This window comes from Elephantulus edwardii, unplaced genomic scaffold, assembly GCF_000299155.1.
Source record: "Elephantulus edwardii isolate Elephantulus edwardi_28Jun2011 unplaced genomic scaffold, EleEdw1.0 scaffold00005, whole genome shotgun sequence".
Lineage (NCBI taxonomy): Eukaryota > Metazoa > Chordata > Mammalia > Macroscelidea > Macroscelididae > Elephantulus > Elephantulus edwardii.
The window spans coordinates 35,643,458-35,658,176 of record NW_006399755.1 but is presented as its reverse complement, the minus strand read 5'-3'; the positions used below and the strand labels follow the sequence as shown (position 1 = coordinate 35,658,176).

Genomic DNA, 14,719 nt, shown 5'->3' with positions numbered 1-14,719 from the left:
GAGGTCCTTTACAGCAGACTTCCCCAATACAACATACCTTTTGATTTCTTGACTGCTAATACCAAAGGTGTTGAATGAGGATCCGAGTAAAATGAAATCATTAACAACTTCAATTTTTTCTCCGTTTATCTTGAAGCTGCCTATTGACACACTATGGGGGATTTTTGTCTTCTTAGTTATATATAGCACAAGTAGACATTAATGACAAACAATAACAAAAACATGAAAAGAGTTTCATCCTCAGCAAATGAAAAGAACATATCTAAAGTTTTGAGTCACATTGGAAGAACCTGAGCATTGAGTTGGACCATTAAAAGTGATCAAAGAATTAGGATGCTACAATGTATATTTCATACATGCTTCTCCAGACTTAAAATTAATCAAGTTTTATGTAACAACTTGTTAGCTCCCTATCACTGTGGCAGAGTTACAAGATCTGTGAGAACAGGAGTAATGCCCATATATGTCTGGTCTATGTTGTTGTTAGGTGCTTTAGAGTCAGCTACAATTAATAAAGACCGTATGACCAACAGATCAAAACCTTGCCCTATCCTGCACCATCTGCACAGTTTCCACAATGCTAACGCTCAATCTTGTGGTCACTATCATGATCTTTCTCATTGGGAATCTTCCTGTCTTTCATGGATCTTCTACTTTCCCAACATGATGTCTTTTCCCAGGGACTGGAGACTCCTAACAACATGCCTTCTAGGGTTCTGAGAGTTTGCTTGTCCTTGTTAGAAGAGCCAACAATTGTGGGACACAATCTTATGTACAGCAGAATGAAACACTGCCTGTTCCTGTTCAAGCCTCACAATCTCTCCTAGCCTTGAGCCCATGGCTGCCACAAATCAACCCATATGTTGAAGGTCTTTCTCATTTTCACTGACTTCTACTTTTCCCAGAATTACACACACACACACACACACACATCAAGGATTAGCCTCTCCTGATACCATGTCCAAAGTATCTGAGATGAAGTTTCATCATCCTTGCTTCTAAGGAGCATTTTGAGTCTACTTCATTGTAGATATATTTGTTTGTTCTTTAGTCTGACTCATAGATGTTGAGCAATAGGTTTTCTCAAAAATAAGTAAATAAATGAACAAATGAATAAAGGTGAGGATAAGGCCACAGAGGTGACAGGGGGTGGTGGGAACCAGTGAACAGTGCCAGGCTCCAATGTGGTGACCTGGATCAGCTGAGGCCTGATGTCAGGCCACTCCCTTGTAGCCCTTTTCTTCTAATCCACTTCTCATTCTCCTTTGGAAGGATTAAGGTCTCTGGAAAACCATCAAAAAATTGTTATGGGAACGGCAGGCCCAAATAATGCTCAAGTATCAGGAGGATCTGGGCACTGAAAGCGACTTCTGTTCCACTTCCCTTTGCTGAGGGGTTGGGGGAGGGCTCATAAAGCCATAACTCCTTCCAGGGGGTTTTAGAAGCCATATAAAGTAGCAGGCAAGAGCTTGTTTCCTCATTCTGCAGGTGGTGCCAGAACTCTCAGTCTTCCACGGAGAGAAAATGTCTATCCAGTAAGTGTCTCTGGGATTTTTTTTTTAATGCCCTAGTGGGATTGATAGTAAATAGGCTATTTCAAGAGCTCCTTAAGAGAAAGCATGGACTGATGACTTGATTACAGAAGGCCCTTTGATCTTGGTGGGACAATGCTTCTTATTTACAAATTGAAGCAAATTCTACAATCAATGTCTAAATTACATTGGATTTTTGTAACTTAGAATAAGGCTGTAAAGCAGTTATGATGAAGAGATTTCTTTTTATTTTTTTAAATACAATGAGGATTTCAAGTAGGCCAACCTCAATTCCCCTTGTTGCCCAGTCATTTCATTGCTGTGTAGTTTTATAAAAATCATTATCTTTCATTAAGGTTCAGTTATTTCTTCCCCACATATAGATTGGGCATAAGAGTAGTGCTTACACTAAAATGGTTTCTTTTTCCTCTGAGGTCTAAATCAACTAATATAAAACAAAGTCTTTTATATGGTGTGTGGTACAAGTACGTGCTTACTCAATGGCACACAACAGCAACATTATGAGTACAGTCATAATGCTCACTCCAAGAAACTATAAAAATACAACCAAAGTGAGGAGAAAAGAGATGAGAAAAAAAAATATCTGGAAGCTGAATCTGCTGATTTTAATATTTACATATAATACATGTATATAACGCTTGAAGATTAGTGGAAAGCTTAGATAATGGAGAAAAGCCAGTGATAGATACAGCAGAGATTAACAGAATTTGAGGTCTCTGATACTGTACTTTCCAGACAATTTTGATTCATAGTGCCCACATAGGCCAGGGTAACACTACTTCGTAACATTTCTTAGGACAAAATTATTACAGGAGTAGATGACCAGGTCCTTTCCTCTGTGGAACAGCTGATAAGCTTCAACTACCAGCCTTTGGATTACCAACCAAGTTCTTAGCCATAACTGGGTGTAAGGATACCAAAACAATCCAAACCCATTGCCATGGTCACACTTTTAGTCATAGTAATCATATAGGAAGAATAGAAGAATCTTCTAGGATTTCCAAGGCTCATCTTCACAGCAGACTGCATCTTTCTCTCAAGGAGAGTTTAACATATTCCAAGGTTTAGTCTTTCATTAGGAACTAATGAAATTAGTTATAATAATTATAATTAGTTATAATAATTAAAGCACTGTACTACCAGGGCCTCTGAGAGTAGAAATAGAATAGAGTATTTCTGTTGGAAATGTCAAAGTTTTGGAAAAGAAGTGAAAATGCTGGATTAGTTGATACCACATAAGGTAAAGGACCACTACATCTACTTTCAAAAGTATGAGAGAAATGGATGGGGTAAAAAGAAGCCCACTCTGATCACTGATAGCAATAGAAAGTCGTGTCTTCTGAGATCAAAAGAAGAACTCTGAGCTGGGGCCCCACGTGCATACCTGAGACATTGCTATACTCCCTAAGCACCAATTGTTTCCTGAGGAGGGTAGCTGGGCAGTGAACTTGACACGAAGCCAGAGAATATTTTCTCTTAATATTTGCTCTCAGATCTACCTCTGGATGTCTTTAAACGTCAATGTTATCTTCCTCTTTAATGTTCTACTGTTTCAGAGTGGAGCATCCAGCTGCTGGTTACAAGAAATTGTTCGAAACTGTAGAAGAGCTTTCCTCGCCACTAACAGCTCACGTTACAGGTGTGTCTCTTGCATCTTTTCTGTAGTGTTTCCTTTAATTCTCAGTCACTGGGATATGAAGAGGGGAGCCTGAGATCATAGTCTTTAAAATTAAGAACCCAGGCTCTCTCCTTTACCTATTCTTAATTCTTCTAAGGCAAAAAACACTCCCTGATTAGAGTTCCTTGAAGTCAGAAACTACGTCTTTGTCATCACTCTCTCTCTGTGCCTAGCTCAGTTCCTGGCATGCAGTAAATTCCCTACAAATGTGTATGACAATCTGGAATGCATTTCAAAGTGTTAGATTTAATCTCCACTGAACTGTAAGGATCTTGATTCTAAAGTTATCTGTAGTTACTAAGTTTATTAGCTATAATGACTACAACGGCGCTCTAGTGGCCTAGTGCTTAAAAAAATGTGCTGCCAACCTGAAGACACATGGTTTGAACCCACGAGCTGCTCCATAAGAGAGATAGGCAGTCTCGTTCCAATTTTCTCTGAAGACCTACTGGAGGTTCAGCAATGGCTTGGTTCTGACTCGACGGTGTATAACAAACAATAAATGCTGTAAATTATTGAAACTTGCTAAGCCCCGATTTTCTTGCCTACCAAACATAATTTTACCTCGAAGCTATATTACAGAAATTAAGATAAATAATATGACCTACCAGTGTCTGGCCCAAAGTCAACAATTATTAAGATCATTATAATTGTCTAAAGACACTATGTGACCTAAAGAGTATTCTTCTTCCTCTCCATCCACCAAAATATATTAAGAAATTTTAAGTTCTTCTTAAAAGTTGTTGTTTCTGTTATTGTTAGGTGCCATCGAGTCAAGTACGACTAATAGCAACCCTGTGAACAAAAGATCTGAAACCAGTTCTATCTTGTGCCATCTGCACACTTCCCGACATACCGGAGCCCATTTTGGTAGTTATCTTGTCAATCCACGTGGCTGAGGGTCTTCCTCTCCTTTGCTGACCCACCACCTTTTTCAGCCTCATGTCCCTCTCCAGAGAATAACCCCTCCTTGCAACATGCCCAATTGTGTGTATGTGAAGTATGTGTGTATGTGAGGTGGTGGGAGAGAGTGTCTTAAAAGTGAAATTACAGAAAGAGTGATATTTAAGGAAACCTATTAGGTAGAGAACCCTATTCTGCTCAAGATAATTCCTTCTATCCCCTTCCAACCCTTTTCACCCTCCCTAAAGCATTGCTACATTCATACCATTTGATATCCTAGTAAAAGGAGAAGCAAGACAGAAGATTTTTATTGGTCAGGTATTGTTTAACTTGACAACTTGGAAGAAAACCACTCTGCCAGCTTTGTAAAGAGGAGAGGGCCAAACCAGCCTGCTGCCATAGTCACCGCATCTTATACCAGCTCATGCAGTTAAAATTTTAAACTAAGATTGAGTCACCTTGAATTAATAGTACTCCATCTGCACTGTAGTAAAACTATTCACTGACTGATTTGGAAAAAGTAGATCACTCAAAAGACTCCAAACAAAAAAATAAATTGAAAATAAAAAAAACCACCCACAAGTTAATTTACCATCAACCTAAAAATAAAACTCAACCCAAACTCTTGGAACCAATTCATAGCTGATCCATCCATTGGTTCCCAAACCTGCAAACCAATACAGGAGGACACTGACCACCTTTCTTTCAATACCACCTTTGGGTAAGCAATAATGGGCATGGACTCAAATCTTCAACTTTTCTGTTTAATGCCATTGAGGGTTTTTCCTGACTTGCTGTGTCCTTAAAGGCAGAATAGAATTGTCCCAGAGGGTATTTAAGCTTATAAATTATTACAGAAGCAGACTGTCACTTCTTTATCCCCTAATTGGGTTTTGGGTTCCAACTGTTTACCTTTAGGTTATCAGTCAAGGACTTTAACTACTTCACCAAAAAGTTGGGTTCCATTTCTCACCTTTATTGCAGGTAGAATCCCCCTCTGGCTCACCGGTAGTCTCCTTCGTTGTGGGCCAGGCCTCTTTGAAGTTGGATCTGAGCCATTTTACCACCTGTTTGATGGACAAGCTCTCCTGCACAAGTTTGACTTTAAAGAAGGACATGTGACATACCACAGAAGGTAAAGGAAATATAGATGTAGCTTCTCCTGGTGAGTGAAAATCTAGCTTGTTTCCTCCCATGTCCTTATCAACCTCCTGAATCTTGGAGAAAACCTATCAATCCCCTTCTCTATCAGAAAACAGAGTGACGGAGCAGAGAGTTAAGGATGGGGTGCAAGGTGAGGGAAAATCACAGGGTCACACAATTTAGTGGAGGAAAAGAAATAGGAAAGATCCAGCTGGGACTTGAAAAGATGGGGTAATGGATGGGAACGATTGTATGAAACACAATGTGAAAAAAGGGAAATGTGAAACACAATGTACAATTTTGTTTGCAAAACAATATAAAACGTAAAATAAAGAGAATGAGCCAGTGAGTCACAGTTTTGCATTCCAACTTGCTTAGCTTTAAATTCTATAACCATCAGTCACTGCTTGCGTCTCTCTCTTCTGTGTGTATGTATAAATGTATGTGTGTGTTTATGTATAATACATAGTTGACCCTCCAGTAGGCTTTCTTTTTTAAAAAATTATTATTAATTTCAATGAAAATGTACAGAGACTTTGGATTTCCACTCATTCATTGTTGCACTTTTCTCCCCTACCAACCTTTCCCCCTAGTACACTACCCTCTTGGAAAAGTAAAAGACAAATTCTTTCATTGCTTTACAAACCCTCCCCCAGGTCCACTCCACTATGCAGCCTTTGCTCTGGACTCCTGTCATGACAAAAATACCTAATCACATATCCCTTTTAAACACTTTTCTCCCTCATCTGTTTCAATGCAGTATACATGGTTGACCCATCTTTCTCAGTCTCTCCCCAACCCAGATGTCAGGGGTTTTTTTTACAACAGTGGCACCATGCAGTATGTGTGCTTTTGTGACTGAGATAATTCGCTCAGCATAATGTCCTCCAGGGTCACCCATTTAAATAATATTGCATGAGTTCCTTGTTTTTCAATGCAACATAAGTATTCCATTGTGTGACTATACCACAGCTTCTCTATTCATTCGTTTGTTGATGGACAGTTAGGTTGTTTCCAACTCCTTGCTATTGTGAACAAAGCCACAATAAACATGGGTGTGCATATATCTGCTTGGATGTCAGTTATGGTCTCTGGGGTGTATTTCCAGTAGTGGAATTGCTGGGTCAAATGGTATTTCTATTTGCAACTTTTTGAGAAAGCGCCATACTGCCCGCCACAGTGGTTGCATCTCCAGTGGCTTTCGTAGGTAGTAAATCACATTCTATGAAGAGAAATGTGGCATCAGGATTGCAGGGAGACTCATCTATAACCTGTGTTGTGGAGATTACACAAACTTACTTGCTGAAAGTGAGGAAGATTTGAAGCACTTGTTACAGAAGATTAAGGAATGCAGCATTCAGAATTGATTGTGTCTCAATATCAAGAAAACAAAGATTCTCACCTCTGTACCAATAGGCAGTGTCATGATGGATGGAGAGATTGAAACTTACAACAGCTTCCTTTTGCTTGGATCTACGATTAACACCTTTAATACTAGCCATCAGGGAATAAGGGATGGAAAAATCTGCAATTAGAGTCCTTTCCAAATTATTGAGGAGTAGTGATGTCAGTTTGGGGACTAATGTGTGTCTGATTCAGGCCATGGTTTTTCCAATTACTAGCTATGCATATGAGAGCCAAACAATGAATAAGGGTGATAGGAAAAGAATTGATGCCTTTGAGCTGTGGTGTTGGAGAAGAGACTGAATATACCATGGACAGTCAAGAGAGCTAATAGATATGTGTTGGAGAGGGTGCAGCCAGCGTGCTCTTTGGGGACAAGAATGATGAGGCTTTTTGCCTCACATACTTGGGACATATTTTTAGGAGGAGCTATTCCTTGGATAAGGACATGATGTTGGGAAGGGTGGAAGGTTGGCGAAGGAGAGGAGGATCCTCAACTAAGTGGATTGACATGACGACTGCTGCAATGGGCTCTTGTGTGTCAGGAAGTGTGAGGATGATGCAGGATAGAACAGGGTTCAGATCTTTCGTTCTTAAGGTTGCTATAAATCATGCTCAACTTGACAGCACCTGACAACAACAACAACAAAAACAACAAGGTGTACCTTATTCAAACTATGGTATTCCCAAGCACTTGCTATGCATCTAGAAAGTGAATAAAAATTACAGAAGAATCAATGCCTTTGGGTTGTGATGTTGGAGAAAAGAGTTGAATAGCCCATGGACTTCCAAAAGAACAAACAGACATATCTTGGAGAAAGTGCAACCAGATTGCTCCTTAGGGGCAAGAATAGCAAAGCATTTTCTTACATACTTTGAATATGTATTTAGAAGATGTTTTTGCTTGGAAAGAAGGATGGTCAGCAAAAGAGATGAAGAACCTCAATGAGACAAACTAACAGAGTGACTGCAGCAATGGGCTAAAGTATGTTGAGGGTAATAAGATTGACACAGAATAGAAAAAGATTCATATCTGTTGTTCATAGGGTCCCTATGAATGAGACAAAACTTGACAACATCTAACAACCTAATAATAACAACAGTATCTTGACTCTCCTTACTGCCAGATATATGTTGATAATGTACACAGGAGCTTATAGCAGATTTTTTGCTATTGTCATAGCTATTAAATGTCAGAAGGCAAGTTACTAAGTGTGGAATAATTGTACTTAGGATATATTAGAGTTTAATATATTATAAATAGACCTTTTATTCTTTGGACATGTAAAACTTTATCTGTGAGAAGTCAGAAATTTATCTGATTTTGGAAGTCAGATAAGATTTTTACACATCTTCTAAAGACATGTTACCTTATTTTGCTTTCCACTTGAGAAAGCCCAAGCACTTTACAGCATTTAGTTTGGAATACATTTCAAGTCTTCCTGTGAAAGAGTTTGAATTCAAGAATATTTTAATAGGCAGAAAAATAACCTAAATATTTGAAGAAAAATACAAGTGAAATATAAGGAAGACTAAAAGAAATATAATTCCAAATATCATAACAAGGATTTTCCCACTGAGTGTTGTTGTTGTTGTTGTTGTTATTCACCATCAAGTCTGAACCAACCCATAGCAGACCCTCCAATGGGTTTTCAGAGGTAGTTAATCACATCTGAGGAGAGTGCCCATCTTTCTTCCATGGAGAAGCTGGTGGATTTGAACTGTGTGCCTTTGTGATTGCAATGCAGCTTCTTACTACTAGCCTATCAGAGATAGGCTAACAAATGATTTGCTAATAGATTTGTAATATTTGGATCTTAGGTATTATATTCTAACACAGATCATCCATATATGCCAATTGCATAACTTTTCTAAGCCTCAGTTTCCTCATTTGCTTGCTATTGTGAGATTTATAAGACGCAATAAATGTTAATATCCTGATATACTGTCCCTTTTTCCTTTGGTCATTTCCACAAAATAGTACCCTTATAATATTCTTCATTCATCAAGCTGTTGGTATCTAATGTTAATAAAGACACATAGAGTGTTGATTAAAGGCTTCACATGGCCTATTCTGATTTTCATCGTATGTGATCGCTTCTCATATCTCCATGTCCTTCAGGTTCATCCGCACTGATGCTTATGTGCGGGCCATGACTGAGAAAAGAATTGTTGTAACTGAATTTGGCACCTGTGCTTTTCCAGATCCCTGTAAAAATATATTTTCCAGGTAACTGAAAACAAATTGCATGTCATTAGCTCTTTTCTCTCATGACTTGAAAGTCATCTAACTGAAAAATTAATTTTCTTCTGCAGGTTTTTTTCTTATTTTCGAGGAGTAGAGATTACTGACAATGCCCTTGTTAATATCTACCCAGTGGGGGAAGATTATTATGCCTGCACAGAGACCAACTTCATTACAAAAATTAATCCAGAGACCCTGGAAACAATAAAGCAGGTAAGAAAGAAACAATGCACAGGTGATGTTGATTAGGAATACAGAATTTGGAACCTACAATTAAATTATTTGTGCAATTTGGTGGGGGAAATATGATAACTACACAAATTAAGGTTCAAATCCTTGCTTAGCCATCAACTACCAGCTGTGTGACACAGGACAGGCTTTGTTTCTTTTATGAAGTAGTGTTGTAAAATTACTGTGGTTTGGTTGAATACTCTGTCTTATATAAAAGGCTTAAATTATTCAATAATTGTGCCTTGAACTTTTATTGAGTGCTTTACATATTCTACAACTTATGCTCAATGCAAGAAATAAATCAAGAGTAAAGCAATGTGGGCCCTGGTTTTCATGATGTCTGTAGGCTACCATGAGACATAGCACATAAAAACACTCAAAAAGTTGTGGCTATTATTTTAAGATATTTTTAAAAATCTTTAAATTATTACTTCTAGATAAGTTACACTGATTTTCCCTATTCGTGTAGATCTTGGAACAAATAAAACTGCTAAATAATATGTCATAAAGAAAAGCATCGATAATATTGGAACATAATTTCATATACAAATGTTGTTTAAAAAGTTGGAAATTGGGAATTTTGCTTTTTTTACTATTTGCTATTTTTACTAAAGCTAAATTCTTAGGGGATCTCTCATTGCAACAGATAATGTCCACATAATACTGATTTGTTTTTATAAGGGGCCTATATTATTAACCAATATTCATTTAGAACTATCTTCAAGATGCCGTCACAGAGCTTAACATCTAGTTGGAGAAATGAAACAAGTACACAATCGGAGACTGAATATGAAAGTCCTTAAGGGATGGGAATCTTTCATGAAAACACTGGAAAGTATCTTCTAGCAGTAGTTGAGGAGGCAGGATGAAGTGGAAAAGCTGAAGAAAAATTTAAAAAGCTGCTATCTGTGGAAAACTTATAGAAGTACAGCCATAGTGAATTTTGGGTAAAAACATCACTTTAATATGATTAAAGATAAAGAGACAGAAAAATAAAGGATATGTTCTCATAAATGAAATAATTGCTTGTGGTTAGACTTGAAGTATTTCTCAGTGGAAATGCACATTGTAGAGAATTATCTCAAACATCGCAAAGGTGTGGAGCACCTGGCTTCATCCACTTAATACCTGCCATGTTCTCCATCACAGAACACTTGTATAATGCCCCACATTTCTGATCTCTGCTATATCTACAAGTATTCCAATGTAGTCTCTTCCTTTGTGTAGATTTCTGTGAGACTTGGCACTTAGTGAGTGTTTAAAAACAAATTGTGGCTGTTGTTAAGTGTAGCAAAACTCTTGCAATCGTTCCAGGTAAATATATTATATTGATTTCCCCTACTATTATAAACACTTCTTTGTAGAAATAAAACGAGATGTGAAATTAAGTCTCATAAAGGTTTAACATGATCCTGCCTACTTGAGAACGGTTGTTGCTGTTGTGTGCCAATGAGTCAGAACCAACCCATAGCTGACCCTCCAGCAGATTTTCAGAGGCAGTACAGAATCATGTAGGAAGAGACTGCCTATTCTTCTCCTGTGGAGCAGGTAGTTGATTGCTAACATAGAAAATTTAGAGTAAAGACAAAAACTTGAAGTAGGCTAAAATTTTGCAATAAATTATTTAGCTAATTCTGTGGATTTTTGCTGTGATAGGTGGTTTAAATAGTGCTCCATTTTAGGATGATTAATCATTAAAGCTTGTGTGACCTATAGAAGAGGGAAAGAGAGAAAAGGAATAGCTGCAAGATTAGATATATAGGAATCAAGGCCAGAACTATTATTGAGTTATAGAGAATCACTACAGTGTCACTTATAAGTCGCAGTTCAGTCAATAGTGCGTAATAGCAATAGGAATAAAGAAAAAAGTTCCACCACTGAGTCTCTTAATAACACAAACTGATATACAATTTTCAACAGATTGTTAAGGGTTAACAAGGGTTGCTTTCATTGTATGTCTATGACGGCACGTGAGTTTGTGGAAAGATCTTTTAGAGAATTATTGAAGCTGAGTTTCAAAAACCATTCATTTCTGTGTAATAATGAATCTTTGTCTCAAATTATATGGTGTAGGTATCTGAATAGGAAAAAAACCCAACAATAACATAACTACAGAATATGAATTTAGCTCTATTCTGAGAAGTACTGTATTCTAGTTTTTAATAACAACTAATGGCCATCAAGTTACTTCTAACTCCTGGTGACTCCAGAGTCAGGGTAGAACTGTGCTCTGTACAGTTTTCAGGGCTGATTGTCATAAGTTAGATGTCAGGTCCTTCTTCTGAGGTTTCTCCGAGTGGCATTAAACCTCTAAGATTTCGCATAGCAGCCGAATGCTTTAATAGTTTGCACCACTCAGGGAGTCTGACGTAACAAACTTAGCTTAAAACAATTATTTTTTTAAACTTTTACTGAAAGTTTCTTAGTCAGTACTTGGGGAGCTCTGGTAGCCTAGTGGTAAAGAGCTGCCCTGCAATCCCGAAAGCACAGAGCTCAAATCCACCAACTGCTCTACAGGAGAAGCCTGGACCGTCTCCTGGGTGATTTACTGCCTCTGAAAACCCTCTGGATAGTCAGCTATGAGTAGGTTCCGATTTGATGGCATACAACAAGTACTTTGTCCCCTTACACACAATTTTCTCAGTTCAAATTGGATCGATTACTCCATCTAGGCCATCCAAAATAAAGTTCAGTCTTTATGATTGGCCTATAGCCATTTCCCTTCTCTATGCACATCCTTCATGGGAGCCACAGTGAATAAATAGTGATCTTTCTAACTCAAAGTTCCATGGTTTCAGGCCCCAGTTCATTTTACAGAGAAAGATGATAAATCTCTTTTTTCCACAAAGATTTATAGCTTCAGAAACCCTCTAGAGTGTTACCATGAACAGAAAGTGACGTGCGTAGTGAGTTTGGTATGGGGATGCCCTTTTCACAATTCTATGTCTTTATCTAAAGTTACCACTTCCTGGAATACTGTCATCCTTCCTCACCTAACTAACTCTAATCATCTTTTAGTTGGAGTCATTGCCCTCGGGGAAACCCTGTCTAATCTTCAAGTATAGATTAGATATCTTTTCTTTACAAATATTTTTTTCTAGTCATCCATCACACATTCATTGGTCAAAATCAGTGCTGACATTCAGAACATTCCGCAGTGATAGAATGTTATATATGTCCATTGTCTGAATGTTATTGGGTGCCTGAGTGGTACATCAAGCCTAAAGGTTGACCGTTTGAACACAATCATGAGCATCACAAAGGAAAGACCTAGTGAGCTGCTACCATAAAGATTACAGCCAAGAAATCTCTATGAAGTATTCAACTCTGTGCTACATAGATTCACTATGAGTTAACATCAACATGTTAGTTTTGTATTGATGTTATCTTCTATTCTCAGTGTTTAACTGAGAAATTGCATTTGAGGTTCTATCTGCTTATTCTTAATTTTTCATAGTCCATAGAGTATATATCACTCACCAATACTTTCAGTTTCTTAGGAAGCTGTTATCCTATGACTTCCATTGTTGTTGTTAGGTGCTGTCGAGTTGTAGATGACTCATAGTGACCCTATGAATGAAAGGCTTGAGCTCTGTTCTTACATAGAGTATCCAGAGGCAAGCCATTTCAGAAGTGGTTGATGCTCCTGCTTGCAGGCTTGTTTTAGTCGGGAAGCTCCAGCAAACACTGTCCACCATGGGTAACCATTAACACATTTGGCACATCAGTGTCCCAGTGTTCAGCATCACAGAAACCATGAGTTACCTCTGCACAGCAATGCACAGACCAGTGCTACACCACCTAGAAGAATGTTTAACAGGAAAACAATTTGAACCAGGCCTGAGGGCTGTAGATTAAAATTAGCCACCTTCGGCTTGGTAGCATAACTTTCTGTCCACTAGGCCAATGTAGCTCTCACCAATACTTTGAGTTTCTTGGGAAACTTTTATCCTATGACTTCCATTGTTGTTGCTAGGTGCCATCAAGTCATAGACGACTCATAGCAACCCTGAATGAAAGGCCTGAGCACCGCTCATAAGATGACTTCCATTACTGACAAAATATTGTATTAAAAAAACTTGAAGTAGAAAATCATTCATGAAAGGGTTATATCGGTCCATGTGCCTATTGTTATGTGCCACCTAGTCAGAACTGACTCATAGCCAACCCTCCACTGGGTTTTCAGAGGTCATTAATCACACTAGAGTAGACTTTCCATATTTCCCTCATGGAGCATCTAGTATCTCTACTCTCTACTATTAAGTCATCAGAGCTCCCTAAATTCCTAGACATGATATCTTGTGATGTATGGGAGAGTCAGAATCAGGCCACAACTGACCCTCCAGTGGTTTTCAAAGGCAGTTAATTGTGTGGAAGGAGATATCCAATCCTTCTCCTGTAGAGCAGCTGGTGACCTCAAACCAGGTGCCTTTGGGATTGCAGCACAGCTTCTTGTCATTAAGCAACCACAGCCCCTTTAATCAAATGGAAGTTTAGTAAGACAATCATATTAACTCAATTTGATCATTTATCCAGTCCATCTTTCTTGAACAAGCCTTCGGTAGGAATTCAACTACTAGACTTAACATTATATGGCTTTGTGGATGTCAATCTAGAGACTAAGGTGCACCTAATCTGAGCTATTATCTTCACAATTACTTGCTATGCATCAGAGAGCTGGACAGTGACTAAGGATGATAGAAGAAGAATTTATTGATGCCTTTGCATTGTAATGCTAGAGAATAGTATTGAACATACATACCATGGACTGTTAAGAAAACAAACAGGTCTATCCTAGAGAGAATAAAACTAGGCTGCTCCTTGGAGGGAATGATTTTTTTTATTATTATTAATTTTAATAGACATTCCATTCATTCATTGCTGCACTTTTCTCCCTGCCCACCCCTTCCCACCAGCTAGCTTCCCCCTCCGAAGAGAAAAAGAAAAAAAAATCCTTCATTAGTATACAATTCCCACATCCCTTCCCCCCCACCCCGAAGCTCTGTCTGATATACTTTAGGCATGTTGCTAGGATGGACCATTCCTTGGAGAGGACATCATACTTGGAAGGATGGAGGGATGGAGCAAGAGAGTAAGACCCTAGATAAAATGGATTGACTCAGTGACTGGGGTTATCAGGGCAGGTGTGAAATTGGCTCAAGATAGAGCAGGGTTCAGAGCTGTTGTATGTAGGGTCACTATGAGTTGCAAGTGAGTCGGCGGCACTTAACAACAATTCTTGAACAAGTCAATGAACACTTCTAAGACCGCAATTCTTTCTAAAAAAAATGTTAAGTGGGCATTCAGAACATGAACCTAAACTTCTTGTAAGTTTCCAAGTTACATTAAAACACTGAATCTTCTCTTCGAAAGCATTTGCGTTCAACTCCAGAAGATCTTCGCTTCTCTTGAAACCTATTTTGGTTACCACTTTCTGTAATAAATTAATCCAGAAGTACTTTTCAGCTCCAAATTCATGCTTCATATTAGACTACATGTTTCTCGGTATTAAGTAGCACTCACAGTATAGTGCATTACATTTTGATCGCTAACCAAAATGTT

At 38.3% G+C, this 14,719-nt stretch overlaps 1 protein-coding gene across 1 annotated transcript in view; it reads left to right on the top strand.

Moving 5' to 3' along the window:
- Window positions 1-1,479: 1,479 nt before the first annotated feature.
- RPE65 (retinal pigment epithelium-specific protein 65kDa) overlaps window positions 1,480-14,719 on the top strand; it is a 30,852-nt gene continuing 17,612 nt past the window's right edge. The window contains exons 1-5 of the mRNA XM_006879787.1: window positions 1,480-1,535; window positions 3,110-3,192; window positions 5,119-5,269; window positions 8,804-8,911; window positions 8,998-9,139. Of these exons, the coding sequence (XP_006879849.1) occupies window positions 1,525-1,535; window positions 3,110-3,192; window positions 5,119-5,269; window positions 8,804-8,911; window positions 8,998-9,139 (495 nt within the window). The 5' untranslated portion in view covers window positions 1,480-1,524. The remainder of the gene's footprint in view (window positions 1,536-3,109; window positions 3,193-5,118; window positions 5,270-8,803; window positions 8,912-8,997; window positions 9,140-14,719) is intronic.